This window comes from Rhipicephalus sanguineus, chromosome 5, assembly GCF_013339695.2.
Source record: "Rhipicephalus sanguineus isolate Rsan-2018 chromosome 5, BIME_Rsan_1.4, whole genome shotgun sequence".
In the NCBI taxonomy this organism is placed as follows: Eukaryota; Metazoa; Arthropoda; class Arachnida; order Ixodida; family Ixodidae; genus Rhipicephalus; species Rhipicephalus sanguineus.
In genome coordinates, this window is record NC_051180.1 from 154359866 (window position 1) to 154384282 (window position 24417).

A 24417-nucleotide genomic window follows, 5' to 3' on the forward strand; every position below is an offset into this window, starting at 1 on the left:
TGGGGACAGCGTGCCACTGCTACGTCTACATAAAGCCCCTGAAACTTCGTAAAGTAGCGACACTTTCCTCCTCCGCTTGCGTTCCTCCTCGTTCTCCTCTCCTTCGTACTCTCTTTTCGAGCATGGCGCCACCTACCTTGCTCCCGCGTAGCAGACGACGCTTCGCAAAGAGAGCGCGCGCTTGCCATTCGCGCTAGCCGTGTAGCTCTTGGTATCCTTTTTTAAAATTATATTGTATTTAGGAGATGTTAGGACACGTTTGTAAAGGACATGCGTAATGTTGAACGTTAATGTCCCGCTCTACATGAAGCCTTCCGAAACTTATACATTGTATACGTCATCCTCACGAGGCGAATTCGTCGTACGCACTGAGGCTGCCAGTACGCACTAGAGGTAGCCGGTCTGAAGTATCGGTTGGGTAAATATAGTTAACACCGCTATAAGTGCCTGTATTATGTAGCACTGTACACTGCAGTATAAAAGGGGGCGTATTTGAGGCATATCTTTCCCCCAAAACGATATCCAGCATTTGGCTCGCTTGTTTTTTTTTCTTTTTCGCCAAATCTCTGCGTGCGAAGAGGCGTATTCCTGTCCCAAAAAAATAACCATCAATCTCGCGTGTCTTTCCTTGCATTATCGCCGGGCGCACCGTACTTCCAGGCACGAATGGCGTGCGTGTTATTAAACAGCACCTTGATAGGAAAGCAGCGAGCGCCGAGTTTTCAAGAAAGGAAGCGCAAACTAGCCAGACGACGGTTGTTGGTGAGGGGCAAGAAGACTCCACAAAGGGTACGGACAGTTTTTAGAGTGCAAGAAACACATGGGCAATGGGTGTTGGCGGTATTAGGCTAGTTAAAGAGTGGCGACTAATATTTATTTAGAAAATGACTGTCAGTTCAAGCAGCAGCTCGGAGCTTCATTGAAAGAAAAATGCGCCGGAAGGCGCACATCATTTCCAGTCAAGACAGCGTTGGCTGATTCGTTAAGAGATTAGACGCACCAACCATAGTGCGCAAGTGCGACTCGTAGACGTACTTGACATACGAACTATACTCTCTGCTCAATGAACGAGCAAGCGAAAGAATAAACTAGCCAGCTGCCACCGTAAACGTTTCCTTCGCGAGAGCTCCACTCGCGGATAATAATATCATCCGGGTTTTACGTCCCAATACCACGATATGATTATGAGAGACGCCGTAGTGGAGAGCTCGGGAAATTTTGACCATCTGATGTTCTTTAACGAGCATTGACATCTCACGGCACACTGGCCTCAAGCTATTCGCCTCCATCGAAATGTGACCGCTGCGGTCGGTCGCGACCTTCGGGTCAGCAGCCGAGCACCATAACCTCTGCTCGACCGCGGCGGAAAGCCACTCGCGGATATAAACCTCCACACGAAATGGCACGTAAACCTTTGCGCTAAATAACATGCGTACGTGAGGTTCCTAAACGATGAACGCACCCTGCGACTTGGTTGGGCACGCACGCTTTGCCTACCTACCTTCTATCGCAAGTCCACCGGCGGATCTGTCGACGTACAAGAGCCAGAGAAAGCTATTTGCTCCAGGAAAAAAAAAAACAACCGAGCACGCAACAAAAACAAACGGAGAGTACCACTCCTAATGTGAGTTTTCACACTGCAGCTTTGTTTCTTCAAAAGAACTGCGCCGAGTCTCTGAAGTTTCGCAATCACATTTTCGATCGTCAGTCGGCGTGCCTCCGTAGTCGGCGTGCCATGCTAGGTGCACAAACCAATCCGCAAACTCAAACCAGTAGGCGCATCACGTCAAGCAGAAAACCTAACCATATATTGAAAAAAAGAAAAAAACACTGATTACAGACCCCGCAGAAGCAGCAATAAAACGTGTGAAAAATAGCGACGTACTGCACAATTAACTGACACCTGTCTACGGCGTTATAGCACACAGCTATTTCCGCGAACCTCGACGAGTACTTATAGTGGGAGGATATCTTACCTCGCACAGTCGCGTCGAAAGCGTCGGCCGAAAGTTCTATCTTCCGATTCGGTGTAACCAAACCTTCCTTCGCAACTCGTTGCACTTCCCGGACGGTTTTTGCCTTCGCTTTATTTGTTTCGGCATCCGAAAGCGCAGCGGAAGCCCATGGCAACCAACCGCGACGTCGGTCTTGTGTGCAAGGTATCACAAAGCACAACGCACGCGGTATGGAAAGTGCATATCCATAGAACACGTGCGCTGAGAACCAGCGAGCCCGCACTTCGAGAGCAAAGATGGCAGTCGAGAGCGACTGTAAACAAACGAACGCGGCGCGCTGTCCCACGTGACGGCAGTTGGCCAATGCCGACGCGGCGTCAGCCTCGGAGAGGGCAGAGGAGGGAGAAAAGAGAGGAGGCGTGCTTTTATGCACGTATGTCGCTATTTTACGAAGTTTCAGGGACTTTACGTCTACAGGCTACCATGCAAAAGAAACTGTTTTGTTTTTGACTATGTTTTGAACTACATTTTAACGTGAAAGCGCGCACATGTTCAGTGTCTGCAAAGGCCATGTGCGTAATATCTCCCATTGTAACTGACACTGGCAACAACTGCTGCAGAAACCACACGCAGCTGCGGAGTAGGGGAGGGGAATTCCCGCGGCAGAAGAGCTCCCGACTTGAAGGGAGCGCGCCCTTGTGCGCCGCATTGGTTGGCCTACAACATCTTTGGAGGCAGGGTTGCAGTAACATGCATAGCAATTTTGCAACACGTAGCTGCAGCGAGTCCTAAGCCTAGGCTGTAGGCTTAGCGGTGACATCAGCAGACGGTTCGTCAACGTTGTGATTTATAGTACCTCGACCACAAAATGAAAGAGGACATGCAAAGTGTTGTTGACACCAATTTGGTTGTACCGAATCATGTAAATAAACACAATTCGGCCTCTGCATTTCTTGTATCTTTATAACACAACTTGGGAACACCACTTTAGAGCACAACCTCTGCAACACCAATCAACACAAAACAAACACTTCCATGTTTCCATCTCATAAGAATATGCTTAGGGATGTTCTGCACCTTCTTTCTGCAATTTTGCTTGGAAGTATCTGAAGTGTGTATATTCAAAAAATATTCGATTCGATTTGTACTCAAATTTTGCTATTGGCACAGCTCTAATGGTAAGCATTCACGAAGACACAATCTTACAAAGCTAGTTGAAGCAGCGTTCCTTATAATACAGGAAAATTCTTGCAAACGTGTAGTCATGATGTGAGGTTTCGGGTCTACTTTTTAATAATGTAATATGCACACTGAATTTAATTAAAACAAGTGGTGCCATTTTCTTACTAGCCCCCCAATCGCTACCACTTAAATACAATTGCTCTCAGCAAGCTTGCTACTGTGTTCTTCTCTCTTTGCATTCTATTTAACAAGCTAAAAGGAAGGTTTGAAATGTGCTGACAAACACAGCTGACAATTGTCACTTTAAAAAAACATGGAAAGCTGCAAGAAACAGTATTCAGCACTTAGAAGTGCTGAATACTGGGTGAGTTGCAAATCCATGCTCAAAGTGAACTGCATGAAAAAAAAGGATGAGAAGAAGCGGACGTCACGGGTGTAAAGGTTTCTTGTGCTCATCAGTTTGGGAGTGGTGCACCTCACAAGAGAAAAGTTTTGTGCCTTGAGGAAAGGCCAAATTTATCGCCGAAGCAATGAATGGAGAAATGAAGGCCACTTTTGCTGAAAGATATTGGATTTCAACCCCCAACACTTCTTAACAAGCGGCAGATGAAGCTGACAGAGCTCTTTGCTTGCACCTGAATTCGATAAACATGCTCTTTGTTGAGATTGAATTCTCTGACACCTGGGGTCACTTAAAAATGTTCAACTCAATGCACACAGTGCTTAAAGGTATGAACCGTTACCAACTAGCCCAAACGGCTGTTTTGCTACCAGTAAACAGGCTCAGACTTTTTTTATACCCCCCAAACAAGCTCACCAATTTGTACAGTAGACCACGGCAATCCCATTTTCCGAATATTACAGCGCCGCGCAGACCCTCCATTTCGAAAAACAATTCCCGTGCCTCTTTCCTTCGCCTGACCAATCCCCTCGTACGCGCAGTGACGTAAACTTGCCCATGGGCAACTTGATGTACCACTGAGCTCGTCGACTGCTCTACGGTCTCAACAAGTTAACGTAAGTTCCTGTTCCCACCCACTGCTACGAAACTGCACCTTGTTTCTTGGCCCTGCGGTGATGCGGTTTCGGCTACGCAGTTGTCGGGTTGTTGCGCGTATATGTCTCACATTGCGTAGCACCTGCAGACACTTCGCATTCGACAAGAGCAACAAACACGTGGAGGAAGTGTTGTTCAGTTGTCGGCTGCAAATTGAGCAGAGAGAGGGGGAATCTCTGGTAGCTCGGACGGGTCACGCTTGCTTAGTTTCTCTATTGCACGTGCGGCAAGCGGGGTTCTCCACAATTTTCTCTCGCGCCCCTTTGTCGTCTTGGAAAGCAAGCATGCATTCCTGCTGCATTGTGAACTGTCACAAAGGTTAAAAAATACCGAAGAGCCGAAAACTGCCCGTCGAGTTGCGAAGCACGTGCGACAATGTAAACAATAGACAACCAGGAGCAGCAGCAAGCGGAAGTGCATTGCGACTGATTGAGCTCGCCGATGACGTCAATTGCCGACGTCGTGTCACGTTGCCGAAGTAGGAGGAGTCACGATGATGGGCTATGCCTTCCCCTCCCTGTGGCTGAGAAGGGTGGCGAGGTAATGCGAAAATTTGAAACCAGTTGAAACGGATGTTCTAACCCCTGTAACTTCCTTATTATAGCACACACTCACAAAATTCTTGTGGCAGCATGTTCACATAGAAAAAGTGCGCACATTTCTCTTCGTTACAATTTTTGTGCCTCGGGGTTGTTTACTGGCTCTTTAACAAGAGTAATGAACGTTCCTCAGCCCAAGAAGCACTGCGCATTCTCTAAGGAATCATCCATGTTATTATATTAAATTGACAAACTCAGAATTCTAATGTAATTGAAAATCGCATGATATTAACAAATATGTTCTACTAAAACCTGCAACCTGCATGACTGCAGTAGAATGTTACGCAAGAAAAAAGGCCTAAAAAAGAACAGTTCACTGGTGATATTGACCCAAAATTTGCCCCTTTTTATACTCACAGAATGATTTCACGAACACACTCAAGTGTTGACACGGGAAATGCGAACAACACAGTGGGAAAAAGGAAAAAAGAATCATGCTCTTGCAGCAATGTGGTGAGAAATGCCACACACTGAAAACGTACCGAGTGAAAATACTTACCGAGAGTTTCCCCTCGTGCCGAGTCGTCGTGGTCTTACTGACGGGAACACGTGTTTCATGACCTTGCCAAAGTCAGCAGCACAGAGTGGTTCGATCTTGTTCTTCTCAAAGAAACTCCTGCGCATCAAAATCATATCGTACCATGGTAAACCAAACATATGGGAAGCAACCTCATAACATGCTTAAATGCGTTTGTGCACGTCTGCTATCACGCATTACTTTTTTCCACGCGCAGCAAAGCCAGTGCTTTTTATGGTGCTTCTGATCTCGACTTAACGAAACTCGCGGTTTAATGACGTTTTCGGCTGCGGGTACGGTTTCGTTATATTGAGGTTCGACTGCAGTATTTGTGTACAGCTAGGACTAAACACAGTGCGAATGTGCAAGTGTGACAGCTTGTACATGTCCACCGAGTATGCACCGTAAAATGCTGAGCAAGCGGCCCCCCCTATGGTGAAGGATAATGCGACCAGATTTAGGAGGTGGGGGGCGCTTGCTTGGTCCCGGACTGAAATTCAAGATGGCGGCGGGAGAGCCACTAAAAATAAAAAAATGCCCATTCATGTTTCTAATGAAATGCTCTATTTATTTACAGTTTTTATTCCCCCTCGTCATTATCAAACTCGTCAAAAGACTCCTCAGAGTCGGACGCAAAAGTTAAGTCCGTGCACTCGGCCTGCAGAGACCTGCGGTAGTGCATGGCCGACACCAGAGAGCCCGGCGTGCAGCGCACCATTCTCCGAACCACCTGGTGCATTCGATATGGCACACCCGGTGAACAATGACCAATATATGGCCGGCCACATGACTATGCAATTTCATAAACAACATTACCTATGCATTCAGTCTATTCATTCTTGTGGTTCTTTTTGCACAAGCGATGCAGGGGAGGAGGGTTAAGAGGGGGGGGGGGGCTTGCTCGGTCATTGGTGCTTATTTCAAATATCCCAAGAAAGGGAGGGGAGCACTTGCTCGGGCGGGGGTGCTTGCTCAGAATTTTACGGTATACACTCAGTCGAAATGTGACAGCTTCTCATTCCGGATCTGTGTATACATTCCAACGTATCCACATATTGCATAGAGGTTAATTCCATGAAATATGTGAATGTGCAAAGGTGGCAGCACTGAACATGCACTGTGCAGGTGCAAAGAGCACAGTAGGGTTGTGTTCCCAGCACATTGTCTGCTACTGTGGCACTCATGTGATGTAATTGAAATTTTTGGCCGTATGCATAAAATAACAGTGCACCTTATCCCCCATGTCACCAGTCAGCAGCCATGCATACTACATGGTGTAATAAGTGAAATGAGTGCCCAGAACCTAGTTTATCTTTGCTGGAACTCGGATAGTGCTAGCACCAAAGCAGACAATGAAGCGGGGACAGTTTTTGTTGGATTCAAGTGAGTGCACCGTACGTCTGCAATGCCTCTGCCAGCATCACATGCACATGCATGTTGCCACTAAGCACTGCTTCCTTACAGTTTAATCTGCTGTTAAAAAAAACACTTTAATGTGCTAGGGTGCCCGTGTGCTGGCACTCTAGCTTCATGTGCCCGCTGAATCTATGTCAGTGTGCTATTTCACAGATGTGCAGAAATGTGTTAACACCCCCATCCACAAGTTAGCTTCCGCAAAGCTGGGCGGTTGTATACTTGCCAGAGGGAAAACATTTTCACATCCTCTAAGTTAACAACATTATCTTACAGTGGACCATGCTGAACATTGAAACGTGACCTAGGGTTGGCTGGGCACCATCCCAAGCTATACTGGCAGATGCAGAACCTGTGAAATTACAGGCACAATACAAGCAATTACAGGTACTCATACTACTTAGAAGAATGGATAGTTGGGCGAGTTGGTAATTCATGATGATAAAAAGAGTGCAAAATAACATTAAACAAATGAAGAAGGTCACAGAGAAAGCACTTGTTTCACATTATTTTGTGCTCTTTTTATCATACTGACATTACAGGCAACTAAGGGCAGTTATTGGCCAGTCCCAAACAACCTGTGAAGTTACAGGTACTGAAATAATAGTATCTGCTTATTTAATGCCTCTGCCAAAGTTCAATTGTAATTAAGATGAAAGGACCATTTTTATGCCCACTGTTTTGAGTTATTGCCCATACTCCAACGTGGATCACCGATATGATAATGTGGTCAGTGAATGATATTTAATTTGTTCACATGGGGTTCTCCAATATTCCCCTAATGCTCGCAAGCAAGCGTGTTCAAATTTTGTGGTAACCCTGTCAGAATTGTGTACCACGGCCAAGGGTACAGCCGGTGGCCTTTCGCTCACCTGTACTCCTCGTAGACCTCTTGCTTCGGCAGCGATGTCTCAGGGTCTTCCTCGAGGTGGCTCTGAATCCAGGTGTAAGTCTGCGCCACCTCCGCATCTGCCTTCTTGCCCAGCGGATTGCCCGAACTTTTCCTACGCACATTATGACATCACTTGCAGTGCGCCAGCAAGGAAGTTTACTCTGAGGAAGATCCGTCTTCAACATACCACCATGTTTCACATTTCTGGTCCGGTGAGCTGTGCCGGAATCAACGTTTTGCAAGAAAACCCCCAATGTGGAGAAAAATGATATAGTACTAAGTCAGAAGGGATAAAACACCAGCAGAAAACACAAGAAAGAATGAGAGGAAAACGACGGGACAGGCTGGCCGTTACAAATGAAAGAAATGAACACCTGAGGAACCAGCTAGCCCAGTTCAATGCCTTGTTATTAAAGTCGGCAATCTCAGTGTCAGCAACTTCAATCACAGAGTTCATTAACTTGCAGCCGCACATAAACAAGGTTGCGCCGAAATTTTGCAAGCGTTCACACATCGCACCCCACTGATACTGTTAGGCCTCTGTGCCACGTGACCAAACAAAATTTCCACAAATTTGCGTTTCTAAGCCTCTGGCTCCTTCAGAAAACAATGCCACCCATTATTACCAATAAAAATGATACAGGCCTTAGCAGACGGCGACAAAATTTGTGATGTCAAGGCCAGCTGGTTTGAGAACTTCAAGGTGGCATCACTGACCTCCTTTACTTTCTGTGCATTTTCTGGCTTCCCGAGCATCTTTTCACAGCAAGAGTGACATTTTTGGTATTGTGAAAGGGCAACTTACTAATACAAGTGAAATCAGTTTTCTCTTTCGTCCTTTTGAGAACAGCACAAGCTAGGGACTGGAGAGAGACTGTATAAATACACTTAAACCTCGATATAACGAACTGGGATATAACGAATTATCGGTTATAACGAAGTAAATGAAGAATAAGCTTGTCATAGATACAGTGTTACAAATATACGTTTATAACGAATTTTTGGATATAATGAACTTATTTTCGTGTCAGATGCGATTTTGTTATAACGAGGTTTGAGTGTACACACACTGGGATAAGCTTGAGCAAGGAAAAATTAAAACAGAATGATAATAACAAAAAATATGCCCACCAATTAGTTTTAAAGCAATACTGCGAGCGTTTCACAAAGATGATCGGGCTGTTTAGTGCACTTTTGAAGGATGATGGACAGCAAACAAGAAGAAACAGACAAGACAAAGCGCCAACTTCGATCACAGTTTGCTAAATTTAACTAGCACTGTGTTAAGTTTACAAGACGTAGACTTGATGTTAACACTTCTTCCAGTTACTCTCTTTTTGTGCACTGCCGTTATTTTCTTAAAATTTGCCTCAGCTTTCAGATGGGTGCCCATGTACACGAATCCAGGGGAGATGTCCGATGTCTTGACCAGCCTGTTGAAGTTTATGTGCGGTGCATGAGAAGTTCACGACTCCCATCCGTTGCTATCCAATTACAACACTTCGTGGGACTCAAATTTGCATTATTGCTGATCGTAAGGAATCACGTGATCATTATAATTGTCATTATCAATCAGCACCTCAAAGTCAGAACCCCTTTGAAAAGGAAACCTGGGTCTTCACCCTCGGTACACCCCTGAGGCCGAAACATTTGTCAACAAAAACTCACTGCTTAAGAGGGTCTGTGTCAATGGGAGTCCCAGTGGGAAGCTGGAGGTAAAGAAATAGCTTCTCAATGTCTGTAAGCTGGCCGACATCCTCCTGCAAAAAAGGGAAAGAGACAGAATAATCATATTTTGTACAAGACATGCGCTGTTACATTTGCATCACGCACATCCCCACCAGCGGCTACAGTCCAAGATTTCGTTGAATCACGCAGAATAACGTATAAGGCAAATGATGCACACATCTCCTGCAGACTTGTCAACCTTACGATCTGAAAGACGCAATGACCAAAAACAACCAAAAGCTTTCTGAAAGATACCGACAACTGCTCTAGTACTCAAACTGTTCACCATTTAGTACAAATACCCGGAAGTATTCACTGGTGAACTAAACTGGAATAAAATGCCCAAGCAAAATGCCGAAATTTCATAGTACGTCGTCTATTGGCCGCACTGTAAACTGGGGAAGCACTGCGCGAGTTGTTGCGTCCCACTACGCAAACCACGTCAAACGTACCAACGCAATAACTTACATGAAGGAAACCCTTAAGGTGTTCTATCCACCTTGCCGACACATGCGTCCGTGGCATATTAGGCACAGTAGTGTGCATATGTTAGATGTTCTGTCATCGAATTCCGTAGACGCCTCTCAAATCGGTAAAATTTATTTGGTTGTATTTATTTATTTACTAATATTGTTTAGTGTGTTTTATTCGTTTGTCTCCTTCTTCATTTACTACGTCGGGGTGCCTGCGATTGTGGCCCTACAACTCACGCATGCTGCTCCCGCATTTTTCGCTCATAGTGAGGCTTCAATGCTTGGGCGTTAAAACAGTGCAGGCTCTGCTTCCCGAGAATGCTGTCAACAGATACACTGCTACAGTACTATAGCTAGAATGACCTGTGCAATGACGAAATGAAACAGTTTTACGAAGATTGCTCATGCAATTTTCATGTGGCTTCAGTTGAAATTTCAGCTGCAGTTATGCATTGTTTCTGCAGAGCAGGCAGTGGCAGCATGAGCAGATCCAAACATTTGAGTGGGTCTGCAAAATCAAGCTCTACAAAAATTGCTCAGTATTCATTTGAAAGTCATTTTGTCCTGAAACCAAGGCAAGTAAAAACCCACAAAATGTTAGTGCCACAAAAATCAGAAATGTTTCAAAAATTCGTTATTTTGCGATAAATTCATAACTATTCACAGGTAAGCTTCGGACTGAACTGTTTGCTTGTTGAGGCTTAAATTTCAGATGCCGGTATGGTGCATTACTTTAATTAAGCACACCAACTAAATACAGATTAAGCACATTATTAAGTACTAATTACTGTTATTAATTGAGTACTAGTGTGTTTTGTCTGGAACAAATCAGGAGTACAGTAATTTAAGCTATAAACTTTGTAACAAAAGGTACTCCATCTGGTGCATTACATTAAAGTGATTTTTCGCACTGATAAAGTGATTATAGAGTGGAGGCTTTTGTGTTAAAACTCAGCTTTAACCAGTAATTAAAATTTGGCATTTTGTAAACATTAGACCACAGTGTACATGTCATCTGTGGTAACGACAGATAAGGCAATGATAACTTCATTGCAGTGGCTGTATGCCACTGTTCATCATGAATACAAAAGAAAAAAAAAAGGCATGCGTTGCATTTTGCTGATCCTGCAAGAGATGTGATCACTGTACTGTTTATGCAAAATCTACATATTTTTTTTGCCTGTTGTCTGTTTTATCTGTTTAGTTCTATGTTTTTAACTTGTTTAGGATAAATAGGCACGTACCAAAGAGTGGCATGAAATCTCACACACAAACAATTGTATGAAGTAATAATAAAAAGGCAGTTAAAGTGTGTCAACAAATAAAAATATTCACTAGGTTATGATTCACAGCACGCATAAAATTGCAGCATACTTTAACCCTTTGCGGTCCAAAACCTTTACCCACTTTCCGGCTCTAGCGGTCCGAAACTATTTCGCCAGTTTCTGGCGCCGCGAATAAAAACACAAGCTGTGGAAGAGAAACGCACAGGATATTTATTTTTGCTCCTGCATTCTGCAGGCAACTCTTTTAGTGATATTTGGGCAACGTATGATACCGCTCAAAGCATTCCCCTGTGTGCAGGCCAGGGTTATTACTGCAGGTTTCCACCGCCGCCGTCGTCGTCTTCGTCACTCACTTCTGTCGAATCACTGTCATCACTGTCTGGTGGAGGCACGTAATTCTCTTCGTCACTAAAGTCATCCTCGCTTTCGCTAAAAGCACCGCCGTAAAACGCACGCGGTGAAAACGTGGCCATGCTTCTCAGCGAACCGTGCGCGCGAGTGGGTACGCTCTAGGCCCCGTGCTGATCATAGTGCTGCACCCTAGTGTCAAAAAAGTAAAACCTCAACAAACAAAGCTCACTTATTCCTCAAGAGATGGCCCTTCATGTATACAAAAAATGCGCGCGACTCGCGGTGAGAAAACAGCAAAATTTAAACCACGAACACCCTTGTCGGGCGGGGCCCGACAGCGGACCGCTACGGCCGTGTTGCGTTGTCGGGCGCTGCCCGACAACGGACCGCAAAGGGTTAAAGACATGCATAAGTTATCTGGTGGTATGGAAGATTGGTAAGTGAGATTTTTTGTCTCAAATCACTCTTTGGGCTACGACATGCACCGCAGTGAAGAGCTCATGATTAATTTTGGTCACTCAGAGCTCCCTAAAGAAGTCTTAAAGGACAAATTTAAGAAATTAATATCCCGCTCCTCTAAATAAAAACCCTGGCGTCGAGAACCCTAAAAAGAGCATCGTGGTGTCTTCGACACACTGAATATATTTTTAATACCGTTAGCTCAAAAAAAAAAAAACCTTTTAGTTTCGATATCGAGGAGGATGTTTCACAGTGACGTTTCAACACTGTCTGACATAGGTCTAACTCATGTGGAGACAGCAACTTGTGGTGTACTAGCAGCAGCTCTGTCATCTGCTGTCAGTTGCACGTCGTGCACGCGAACAACGACGAGTGAAATGTCATCCAGCGACTACCACAGCTATTTCAGAAACTTTGTTGACTCATTATGATAATGTCTACTGTGGTGGGACTGGCCTGCAGATTTTCTGGGTGAAGGAAACTTGAAAAACAAACTAAAATATTTTATACGTGTTTCCTGGCTCCAGTGTGTGGACAGTGTTGACACTGCGTGCCGAGGAGATGAAACATGTCCCTTTTATGACGCCTCAAAATAGTGTCAGTACTCCTTTAATATTGCGTGCAAGGCTAAGCATATGATATTTTTATATTTTGCTGCCAGTAAAGACCGACTAATACATGACAACACATTCCACAAGACACTTCTCCACTTCATACACAACACCGGCCTAATGGCGCACATTTAACACAGATATACAAATATTATGCCTTAACGGCAAGACTATGTTGCAAATAAATAAAAAAATGCGCCAGGAATGGAACTCGTGAATCCCGCTTAGTGGCAGATCACCATGACATTCGTTTGCCCAAATGTCATCCTAGTGTGGTCAGCGAAGGAGACTAGCAAGTACATAAGAGGCAGAAAACGAGATGACTTCTCCATTTTGATTCTTTGGTCTTCCAAATGCAAGTATAGTATACGATGATGACCTTTCGTAGAAAAGTTTATTGCAAGAGCAGATGGTCGCATAACTAATGCCAAGTGGTTTCGAGAACTGCTTACTTTGAAAGCGGCCTTTGAAAACATGCCTACTGAACTAAGAGTTGTGACAAGCAAACCCAAAAGCAAAAGAAATAAGCCTCATAAAACTAATTATTCGTAATATAAATCTAACGTTAGTTCAGCATGTACTCTGTAAGCAGGTACTAGATTTGCCTTTTAATTTGATAGTTATCAACCACTTTTTTTTTATTAATTGCTCAGGATTAGTCCAGCCATTTATTCTTAACAATGATTCCAGTGAAACACTTGAAGTTCACTAAGAACATCTTTTTCCTCAAAAATTCATGAAAGACTCGCTTCAGAAACTTTCAACGAGAGACCAACATAAAAATGACAAGTGGGTCATATGACAAATAACATTTTTTCATAACAATCTCTCAGAATGTTATTTTGAAGCTTCAAAATGCTTCTGTGAATTTCTGAGAATTTGTCTAACCCTGACTTCTGAATTCTGCACGAGGTTGCCACATCAACAACGCAGCTTGTTTTACAAGCCAGAGTGACAAACTATGAAAAGAGGTTGCTGCAAAAAGTGAAGCACGGAAGCAGCTGCTATTATTAAGGTCAACTAATATAAAGCATTGGTTAAAAAACAAAATAAACAACAAAAAAAAAACACTCCTTACAGATGACATGGGAGCCTTAGAGCAAAATCTTACATCTTGAACTCAAGTGGATGCATAAAAAATAGTTCACAAAAAAATTGTTTTTTATACCAAGGCAGACCAGACGGAAAATTGATGGAGGTACTGTGATGGATGTAAAGCCTGGAATGGTTTTTTTTAATATACATTGCAACGAGGCTACCACAGGAGTGTGGTAAAATCAAACATTGCAGAATACATACACAACATAAAGACAATGCCAGTAGCTGTTGATAGTTTTTACAAATTCTCTTGTCGACAAAGACCAAACATCTCTTAAACAACATTCCAATGTTCGGTTGCCCAAGGAATGAGGCTATGCTTGAATCTTAAAATTCTGGTGTTAATAGGTAGAATTTTCTGGTGTGTAATAGGCAGAAAACTTCTAGTTGAAGCAGGTTTTGCAAACTTCAATGTAATGTAAAAATGAGCAGAGCAGAATGTTTAGAAAAGTGTAGGAATAATAACAGCGAGTGGGGTTACGTCTGAGATTGAGCGATGTCTTCAATCTTAATGACATTTAAGTCACGGAGTACCACGCTATCGAATTTGGATGGTATTCCCTCACCGCAGGGTGTGCCAATTTTGTGCTCAAATGTTGTTTAATAATATAATATCTAAGGTTTCACATGTCAAAACCACAATATGATTATCAGATATGCCGTAGTAGAGGGTTCCGGAAATTTTTAACATCTGGTGTTCTTTAACGTGCACTGACATCGCACAGTACACGGGCCTCTAAAATGTTAAAAAATTGTATTATTACACATATATTTATATTATAATACACTTGCAGTGCTTGAAGTATATATCATATTACAAACGCTGCAAGTTTCTCAAAGTTGCTTCAATAGTACGTATACTACTATTTTTTTACAAGCCATTGATTCAAAAGTCAAACTCTGGCTGGTATAGTGTGAGAACTCATTTTCACCAACTATATTTTTTTCTGATCAGTCATCGCAAAGAAGTGATGATGCTGGAGAAAATTTGGGTGGGGCTCTGCTTGTACCACTGATGAAATGCAAAAATGCAATGGCAGTGGAATAAGACTGTTACATTATTCAGAATGGTGTCTTGCTGGGCGAGTTGGTATGACAACATCATTAAATGCAGCATAAAAAACACTGACACAGAAAAGGAGCGCATGCAGAGCGTTAACTGTACACTCAGATTTACTGAAGAACACACGTGCATATATATAAACAAACACGTGATCCGAAAGGATAAGAAAAGGGGAGATTTAGTGATTGGAAATGAGGAACTCTAATTCAATAATACGCAACAGTATTGACGGCCTCGCGACACATGCTTCAGCAAATTTGCTTCACGGAGCGAGAAATTGAAGAGGTGTTTTTTATCAGCAAATCCATGTCGTCCTTCCATGTCATCCTTTTAGAGCTTCACCCCTTTGGTAATAATCCTACACCAACTAGCCCCCTTCTTAATAATACAGTGCAATTCATCCTTACAGATAAGGATTTGAATGATTGATTGACTAAGTGATTGATTTGTCATATGCGCAAGACCAGAGGAATTACAGAGGAGAGCAGTAAAAAATATGGTACATGGTAGATAAATCAAATTTGTGACGATTAGAATAAACAAACATAATTTGACATACAACAGTGTCTTTCTAAATAATATTAGCTGTTGTGTCATAAAAAACAAACAGGAAAGTGTAAAAATTACGGGGATATAACATGTTAATCAAAGCTTAACGAAAAAGGCAGTTATTAATGCTTACAATATCAGTGCCAAAGCGGTTCCAATTTATACATGCCGGAGAAAAAAAAAGTCTGGGAAAGATTAGGCAAGATCAAGAAGTGGCCTCAAAATGTATGACTACGCAGTGAACTCATGCACTACTTCGAGGTATTGTTTCCATGTCATTCGTGGCTTAGTGTGCTGCTTCTTACGAGAACGAATTTTTTTGGGGTACTGTAGAAAAAAATAGTTACCAATACAGCTCAATTAATTTTTTCTCTTTAGAGTCGTTCCTTCTAAGGCGCTTTGCCACAGGAAGAAAACATGTGCACACATAAATGTTAATGTAAATGAATGGCTACAACCTTCAAACAGCTGGTATTGTTGTGAGCAGCGCATTCAAATAATGGCGACAAAAGCAGATTTTTTGTTTTTCTTGTGTGGTTTAGACTTAAATGTCATCCCTTCTTCTGAGGCTAATTTTGGCACGAAAATAACAATCCATCTTGAGTCTAATTCCCGTGTTTGATTCAGTATGTCTGCTAAGGAACATCTGACATGCATGTTGCATCCCCAACAGGAAATGTATATACAGTAAAGAAAATATATGCATAATTTGTGCACAGTAAAGTTAAGCCTGAAAGGGCACTAGCTAATACGAGAATTCAAAACAAGAAACTTCTGATCGAAGGCTTCCCTTTCATGTACAGTCTTATAAATTGTAAGCTGAACTTTTTCCTGCCATTCACAATAGTAAAAAAAAAACACTATGAATACAAATCAATGAACACAATAAAGGACAAGCTAAAGGATGCAATAATACATGTGCTAGGATAATCTGCATGACTGCAACATTTCATCTACAAATTGGTTAAGGGGTTGTAAGAAATACTTTTTTTATTTTATCCACACTATCTTTTCTTCTTACTCCTGGATATGTAAGTAGTATTTAGTTTTAATGAAGTGTTTCATTGAGTTCCCTGTAAAATTTTGGTCTTGCTGCATTTATTACAATGTAGTGAAACATCTATTCTGTTTTAAACACTTTCTCGTTGTTCAATGTCTCTTATGTACTGGTTTAGATTAGTTTCTGCTAGGAGAGCCAGGTATGGGGCTAGATGGTTGTAAATGTGAATAGAAAAAACCCTACTCATCAACAAGGATGCAAGGAAGGGATGTAGATGGCACGGATCCACATGTTGTCTGCTTCTTTGTTCTGGCATTTCTGTTGGTCAGCGCATGTCAGTTCAGCACAGTTTATGCTAATCAAGCAGAGGATATGATTTCTCTCAATACAAGCCTGGGATTATCCCTTCCATAAAATCTTGTGTCCACCGTAGGACCAAGGCTTCTCCCAAAGGTCTCCAACCCACACTGTACAGCATGAGCCAATTCCATTTTGTGCTTCTATAAATCCTGCCATGTGAAATAAAAAAAACTTGAAGGACGCTTGAACTTCGCCTTCAAGAGTAGACGCGATGGCGTAATCGGGTCCCGCGTGCTTCGCCTTCTCAATTGCTAGCCTGGTTTCGTTTCTCGATGGATGCCTCAACCGTTCCGCATCAAAACGAACGTTTGTGCGTGCAACATTGGTCGTTTCAAACTATCCTAGAATGCCTACTGCAAGTACAGTTTCGAAGTGTTCACTATGCCATAATTTTTCCTTCTGCGAATCAGCAAAGGGCCTACTACGCATCCGTAAGGCAGCACGGGAACCTACGAAGCTGCTCATTTTGTTGATGCTTTTGCTGCTGATGATGATTAAATATGTGAGAGTGCTTTGTGATGGGAGGGCCTTTAAAACACCCACGCGTTGGGCAATTCACATGTTTTGACGCCTGGCGCGATTCTACACTTCTGCCAAGCAATATTACATGCATTAAGGAGACTCCTTCCACTACATGACATTCATATAGTTTTTTTTTTCTGCAGTAGTGAGAAGCAACGGCGTAGCTCTGTGGTAGAACACCTGCTTGCCACACAGAAGCCCTGGATTCGATTCTCATTTGAACGTAAGATTTTTATTATTTATTTAATTTGCATCTTTCTCGATTTTTCGGTCATGGACAACGCCAATTTTTCGCTCACAACCAATGATGCCGACACTGGAATTTCTGCGAAACGAGATTTTTAATGCTTTTGCATTTTAATTATTGCAGGCAACAGATGACAAGTAGCGCGTAACATGCCACAGCAGCTTAGTGGATATTATACTGAATTTCCAAGCTTTTAAGTCACGCGGTTCAATCTCAGTTGCAGTGACCCTGTTTCAGTGGAGGCGAAATGCAAAAATGATCACGTAATCAATGTGAAATACTCCACGACAACACGCATGCAAAACCAGAGAATTGAATTTGTTTAACCAGCTTCTAACAATGTCACCCTAGTTTTGTTTTTGTAAAATGTGTTCTTCAACAGTCATTCCCAAACATCTGTCAGTGCACACAAGATTACAATACGTCTAACAGGTAGACACGTACAAATGCATCACCCACCGATTGCAGCAATCTTTTTATCAGTAAGCTATCACTCAGTGCTTGTTCTGCGGTCCATTTTAGCAACATTTCTTTCTTTGTTATCAAAAATAGGAGATCTGAGGCAAAACCGCTTTTTTTCTAGTCAAAATTTATAGGAAGGGCTGAGTTAATTAACAATATTGGCGACAAGCGTCACGTTTTCAGACATATCCGTGGATGATAAAGATAAAAACGATCTATACAAAGAGATCTATAACTGCCTCAAGTCCACCATTCATCTTGTAATGTGCCAAGTCAAAATTTCAACTAATAACGATGGTAATATGCAGCAGACAAGGATGACAGAGGGCAATGTCTATTACTAATAAAGGGACCCATTCATTGCAGATGTTGGCACCCGGTGTCTTTTTGTCGAAGCACAGGCTCTGAAGTGTCACCATTATTTAAGCATAAGCTTGTTGAAAGATGGCTTTTCACAGATGACATTATCCTTTCTACGATACCTCATTATGTGTCGAGAAAGAAAAAACAAAACGGGTCTTCCCAAATGCAAAAAAGAAGTTTTGATTCATAGTCTAACTGAGCCAACAGCCTGCCCATGTTGACAGCTGAATGGTGTGCCGCCTTGAACTATTAAAACTAAGGTAGGTGTATGTATGCCTGGTAAGTACTACTACAGGGATAGCTTACCACTTTAGTAGATAGTAAAATAATAGGGTTGTTGCGAAATGGCCTTTTATACGAATTAGCATTTTTTCTCTTAAAATTGTGGGGAAAAAAAATTTGCGTTTGCTGCTGTGTTATTGCTCACAATTTTCGGCAAAACTGCACCTTTAAATCAGAGTTGCCAGTTCTGTTTATATAAGCGGATTTGGGCTTCTTTTCTCGCCGAGTCGCTTGCAGAATTTTCCAGCTACTTGTCGCGTTTTTTGGGTTTTCTTTGCATTTTCCCAGCAATTATAGTTATTTGAGTGGCCATCACGTTCATGAATGGCGCATTTTTTGTTCACTAATAGCGTGTTTGTCGATGACTTTGTGTAGTTGAATGTTGAAAACATACGTTGGGGGAATCAGCAAGTAACGTTAATCATGCACGGGCAAATGTGCATTCAACCAAATGGAGACTACCCTGGAAACACTGTTAAAAAGTAAGTATGTGGTTTCGTTCATAGTAGCACATATTTTGGCTGTACAAAATGAAGTGATTTTTTCAACTGCCTTTTGTGTTTGAGTGACATTTTTTTTACTATAATTTAAAACATTTCCAAGGATTGGAAAATTTACGTTCTTTTTGGACTGCTTCTCGATAGTCGTGCCACTTTTTTTGGGCTTCTTTTGTTATGATTATTTGCTTGTTAGCTCGGTAGCCTCTGGCAACTCTGCTTTCAATGTAACACTTGCCCCATTATTGGCCTCGAGAGAGCTGGTAAAAAAAAAACTAAATTTATCTGCCATTGTTGGCATCTCTCAGATGCGTCCTCAAGTGTCTGATGGAAACCAATTTCAAGGTCATATGTTGCTGCGCTGCGATTGTTGTCAAATGCAATGTGTTGTCACGTGTTGGCCATAAGTGCTCACTGCAGCTGCATCGTGTTGTTGACATGGCTGCCATGTTTTAAATGTCACATACAGCAATGAGTAAGTTTTCTCTCGATTAACCAAGGAAGCAACAGCAAGAGGTGTTATATTGAATGATACAGACTATAAAATGTGGTCTCTAGGATAATTTTGTGCAAACTTCGAGCAGCGATAAGCAAAAAAAGAAATCATTTATATTCTGTGATTTTAAGAGAGGAACGCCGACCTCTGCATAGCAATAGGCTTTTGAATTGACTTGCAGATTTGAGTAACTACAATCTTTCCTTATAATATTGCACATTTAGGACAATAGAAGCAACATTTTTGACTTCACAGCTGCTAACCTCTAGGTAGCCGTACAATGTACACTGCAGGAATGCCAAAAACACAGTAAGTACTACTGCGAGCTCAGTTAACTGCAGCTGCAACATTGAAGTTAGCGCACAAGACATTTCTTTCGGAGGAACTTCTATATGGTAAACACAGGTCATCAAATGACTGCGTTCAAAGGCATAAAAAAGTTTCTTTAGTTCTCAAACATGTCTTTTGTTTTGAGTTGAACATAGTTCATCACAATCGAATCAATGAATGTCAACCATGTGGTTTAGGCATTCATGTGAGCATATAAGTCACATATGAAATGCAGGCACTGACGAAATGCAGAAAAATGCGCTTCAACTTACGAGGAGAGTCGCTATCCTTTTCCTTGCTTCCTCACTGTAAAAGACGCAAGAGGTTAGATAATTAAAAAAAAAAAAAGAGTCTGTACTACAATGATTATCTATATGCTCTTCATTCAACCCAAATTTAAGTACTCAGAGGTCAAACTTCAATCACTGTACTTACGCTACACCGATCTGAAAAGCGGAAGAACAGCATGTGATCTTTTGTCATGAGATAGCATCGAGATCTTTTGATGATTTCTTAAAAAATGACATATACGGGGTGCTCTTCGTAAAATCGCAAACGCGTTGGCAGCAGCAGGCTACCGAGATCCTCGGTAAGGAAGAGAGAGAGAAAAAAAAAGACAACAGAAAGAATAAAAGGCTACATTTTGATCCCGTGGCATCTACACAAACATTTTCGCAGCAAACGTGCGCCAGCGGACGGCCAGCCGGCAGCGGGCGTTACTTTACACAGCCGCGCGAACAAGACGGCTGGGGATGCCGTGATTAACCACGTATAGCTCGCGGCGCGCTTCAAGCGCGAGACGACGCGCGGAAGTTGACCATTGGCGAATTCATACACTCGACACCGACAAACCCGCATCCGATAGTCCGTGGTGCAGCGAAAAAAACGAAAAGGGTAAAACAAGAGATCTCGCGCAGTTTCCGAAACACACATACAATGAAGCTTAGTTTCTTTTTTTTTTCTTTTTTGTACTCCCTTTCTCTGCTGTTCACAAACAAAACACCGACAAGGTTTGAGAAAGCTGATGTGTCAGCGTCAGCAGCTGCCACAAATTAACTCGCGACGATTTCATTGCGAGCCGCTACATTCGTAGCGTAGCAGGTAATTCGCGACAGCCGCGCTTGCATCGCAGCGCGGCGAAGCCATGCAAGCACGCTCGCGCTGGGAGCACAATAGCTTCGAGTTCGCTCACGACGCCAGAAGAGCGGCAGGCGTGAACGACTCCTCTGTTATTAGCGAATGCAAAAGGCACCGTTATTCACCTATGACTTACGATGCCACGCTGCAAGAAATAAGAGTCATTGTTTACGGTTTCGAAGCTTAAGCATCGCGAGAGGTTAGGCGAGAAGCTGCCATCACCTGATTGATTGCTCGATGTGGGCCTTCATCCAGTTGTTCCTGACCGGCTTCGTTGCTTCGGCTTCCAGCGGTCCAGAAAACATGCCCATGTTCTCAGTTCCTGGCACATTTTCTTTAAAATCAATCCGTTCGACAAACGACTACTAACGTCAATAGCACAGTCCGCGGCTTCCACTTCAGGGGGCTCGTCTTTCACGCAACAGCCGACTTCCGATGACCGACGTTTTTTCTCGCTTCAACGTCTTCGTTTTTGCAGGGTCCATAATTTAAGTTAGATTCACAAGTTTAAAGCAGAGGACACACTTATTTAAAACGATTACCATTTTTGGCACGGGAATCAGCTGGACGAGTTGTTAGAGGACGCCGTAAAAGATGTCACCAAACCTACTCGTCTAGGTGTCCGCCTTCGTGTACGGGGCGGAGATTTTACGACCAAATTCCCAAATAATTATAATGGCGAAAACATTATCGCAGTAGACTGGCGACGTTTCGTTAAGTTGACGAAATTTTTCGTCGCATCATATTCAGACCAGGTTTTGTTTCAAGCCGGTCGATAGCGCGCATGCGCACAAGGCCACTTTCGCTTTGCATTCGTCTTTGTATTTCGCTACGGGCGTTTGTGTGTGCTTGCATTAAACAATCGATTGTACTGCGCGGCTGCGCAGCAAGCGCGCTCTCCTGTCGCAAAATACAATAATTAAAAGCTTCTCCTTTCACCCTTGGTACTGCGCCTTCAATAAAATCATGCATTGGTTTTGTATGCATAGCGGAACGGCGGAGTGATGCGCACTGCGGATTTCAAGTATCGTGTTCGCGAAAAGGACCTCAGTTACCTTCAATATAAATAGTTAATTCTCAACCGCGCGTTCGCAGATACAAAATAGCCATAGATTCCAGAGGCGCAGCCGCACCGCGTCCGCGCATTCACGTTTTTTTTTTTTCTGGAGTAGTGGGTGGCCAAAATCGGAGGTGTATCAGCGTGCCCGTATTGTGGGCTCACTGGAATGTCAGTATAACCGAATATTGCTTAGGAGGTATATGTGTTGCGTGCAATAGCAAGCGCCGAGACATGGCATTCGTTCTGCATTAGCATGGCTTTGCAGTTGGTTATTGTGAGCCGATCAGCTGATGGCTTCAGGCATTCATCTCTACTATCGGCTCGCATCCCCTGCACATCTCCACGCATGCAGGCAGCACTTTTTTTTTTTTTTACCGTGTTGGCTAAATAAAACTCGCCGGGCATTTTCTTTCGCTTGCTGTTGCACCAGTTCGTTTTATTTCACGCCGCCTGGCAGCGTCCTTACTGCAGAACGGGCCGGTGCAATTTTGGTCGCGCACATTTTTGCCTCTCACGCACACCGCCCGTTGGAGAGAATGTGCTGTTCTGTTCCTTTTTCATCTCAATCGCCTGTTGTCTTTCGGGGTTGACAGAATCAGCAATGGGGGACACCAGCGACAAGCTACCGGAGATTGAGAAGTCGTCCTCGAAGGACTATTCGACGCAGAGATTGGTGGCGAGGTAAATACGCGTCGTCGATTTTTTTTTTTTTTTATCAGGCATTCCGCCACGACTGATGTGCTCGAGTACGCCATGGAGTACGCATTCCCAGAGCATCATGGTAAAAGGCAGCGCGAAAAGACGGTACCAAGAAGAAGCGCTTGTGTCGTTCTCTGCGGTACGTCTTTTTGCGCTGCTTTTACCACGAAGATAAACCAACTTGCCCAGTTTTGTCGCTGCGTGAGCATGTGCGCTTAGTAACTCCGTAACTCGGGGCACTTCCAATCGCGATTGAGTCCGATCGAATCCTGGATCGTGATTGGCTCCCGCCCGCGCGGCTTTGTGCCGAGGAGCCAATCGCGAACGAGCGATTTGATGCGGAACACGAATGAGTCCGGTCGAATTTCTGGATCGTGATTGGCTCCCGCCCGCGCTTTGCGCCGAGGAGCCAATCGCGACCGAGCGATTTGATGCGGTTCGAGATAAGAGTGCGATCGAAAGCTTCCGTGCGTCGCCGGCTTAAACTTGATCGATAATGCGTACCTGAAATCGCATGCATGGTCTGCGGTGACGATATATGGATCTATTGAAGCGCTGAATTATGTACAGGACAAAGCCATGGCCGAGCTTTTGGAGAAGAACAGCAGCTTGAAAAGCAAAAGGCCGATCTGCTGCGCTCATCAAGAAACAAATGAAGTTGATTGACATATTTGAAGAAGCAGAAGGTAATATATTATCTGCGTCATCCTTCCTTTTTTTGTTACATAGTGTTAGTATTGCTTCATTTAATTCTTGTTCGGCATTTTCTTTAAAACTACTGTGTGGATAATCCCCCTAGCGGGTATGAGCAGTTTCCTAGGATACACTAACATGATCTGTGTGCGTGGTGAGGCCTGTAGCCATTGTGGGAGAATGCCATGCTTCAAGTAGTAGACATAATCCAAGCCTGCGGCTAATTTCCAATGTGCTTGTTCTCTCCAGATCCACTGGGAGTCCACAAGGATCATACAGTTCACAGAAGACGAATTGATACACCTCTTCGGGATAGATAAGAAGGACCAAAAATCTGTAGAACATAGGGCGCTGCGCAGTTTTACAGGCAAATCAATGTGTACACTTGTGCAATAGGCATGTAGACCAGGGACCAGATATTTGCAATCGATTGCGAGTATTGTAGGGAGGTTCCAAAAGCAGGAAAAACACTGCTTGTTGCTTTGATGTTAATACCTTTACGTGTGCTGCTCTTAGCCTCTTCAATAGATAGCCTCGCTGGAAACGACTTGGGCCCACACACAAGTATGTAATGGATGTCTGGATGCTTGCTCCAAAGTGCAGCCTTGCAGCAACCATGAAGTCTGTGTAGACTATTCGTTAGAAAGAAAACTTCCGTGGAAGTTTGGTACATCATAAGACTGTGATATGTTACAACAGAAACAACCTCGGTGTTGCTAAAAATTTCTTGTACCTAGCTATGTTTCACATTGCGTGGCAGATGTTCAGGAAAAGTGCCGAGTTTTAAGAACAAATTTTCCTTGGAGTTTCATCTTTATAATTTATGGACATTGTGTTCATGAGGATTACATTTGCCCATGAAACAAGTAGAAACAATACAAAGTGCTTTCAAATTTAACTATAGATATTGATCATCTCTACAACCTTCCCATGGTCTTACATCTAAATGGAAAATTCTCATACCCAGGACAAAATGTACAACGCTGAAACAATTTAAGCTCATATATTGGCAGTCTCACCTGCTTTCCAGACTAAA

The 24417-nt window shown here is 43.1% G+C and overlaps 1 protein-coding gene and 1 pseudogene across 1 annotated transcript in view; both read right to left on the reverse strand.

Moving 5' to 3' along the window:
* LOC119394362 (DNA-binding protein RFX7-like) overlaps positions 1–21414 on the reverse strand; it is a 32801-nt gene extending 11387 nt beyond the window's left edge. The window contains 7 exon segments of the mRNA XM_037661663.2: positions 5293–5409; positions 7596–7727; positions 9284–9375; positions 20065–20098; positions 21152–21275; positions 21278–21369; positions 21371–21414. Coding sequence (XP_037517591.1) covers positions 5293–5409; positions 7596–7727; positions 9284–9375; positions 20065–20098; positions 21152–21275; positions 21278–21369; positions 21371–21414 — 635 coding nt within the window.
* The window catches only part of LOC119394365 (mucin-5AC-like), a 382950-nt pseudogene that overhangs the window by 11387 nt on the left and 347146 nt on the right, over positions 1–24417 (reverse strand).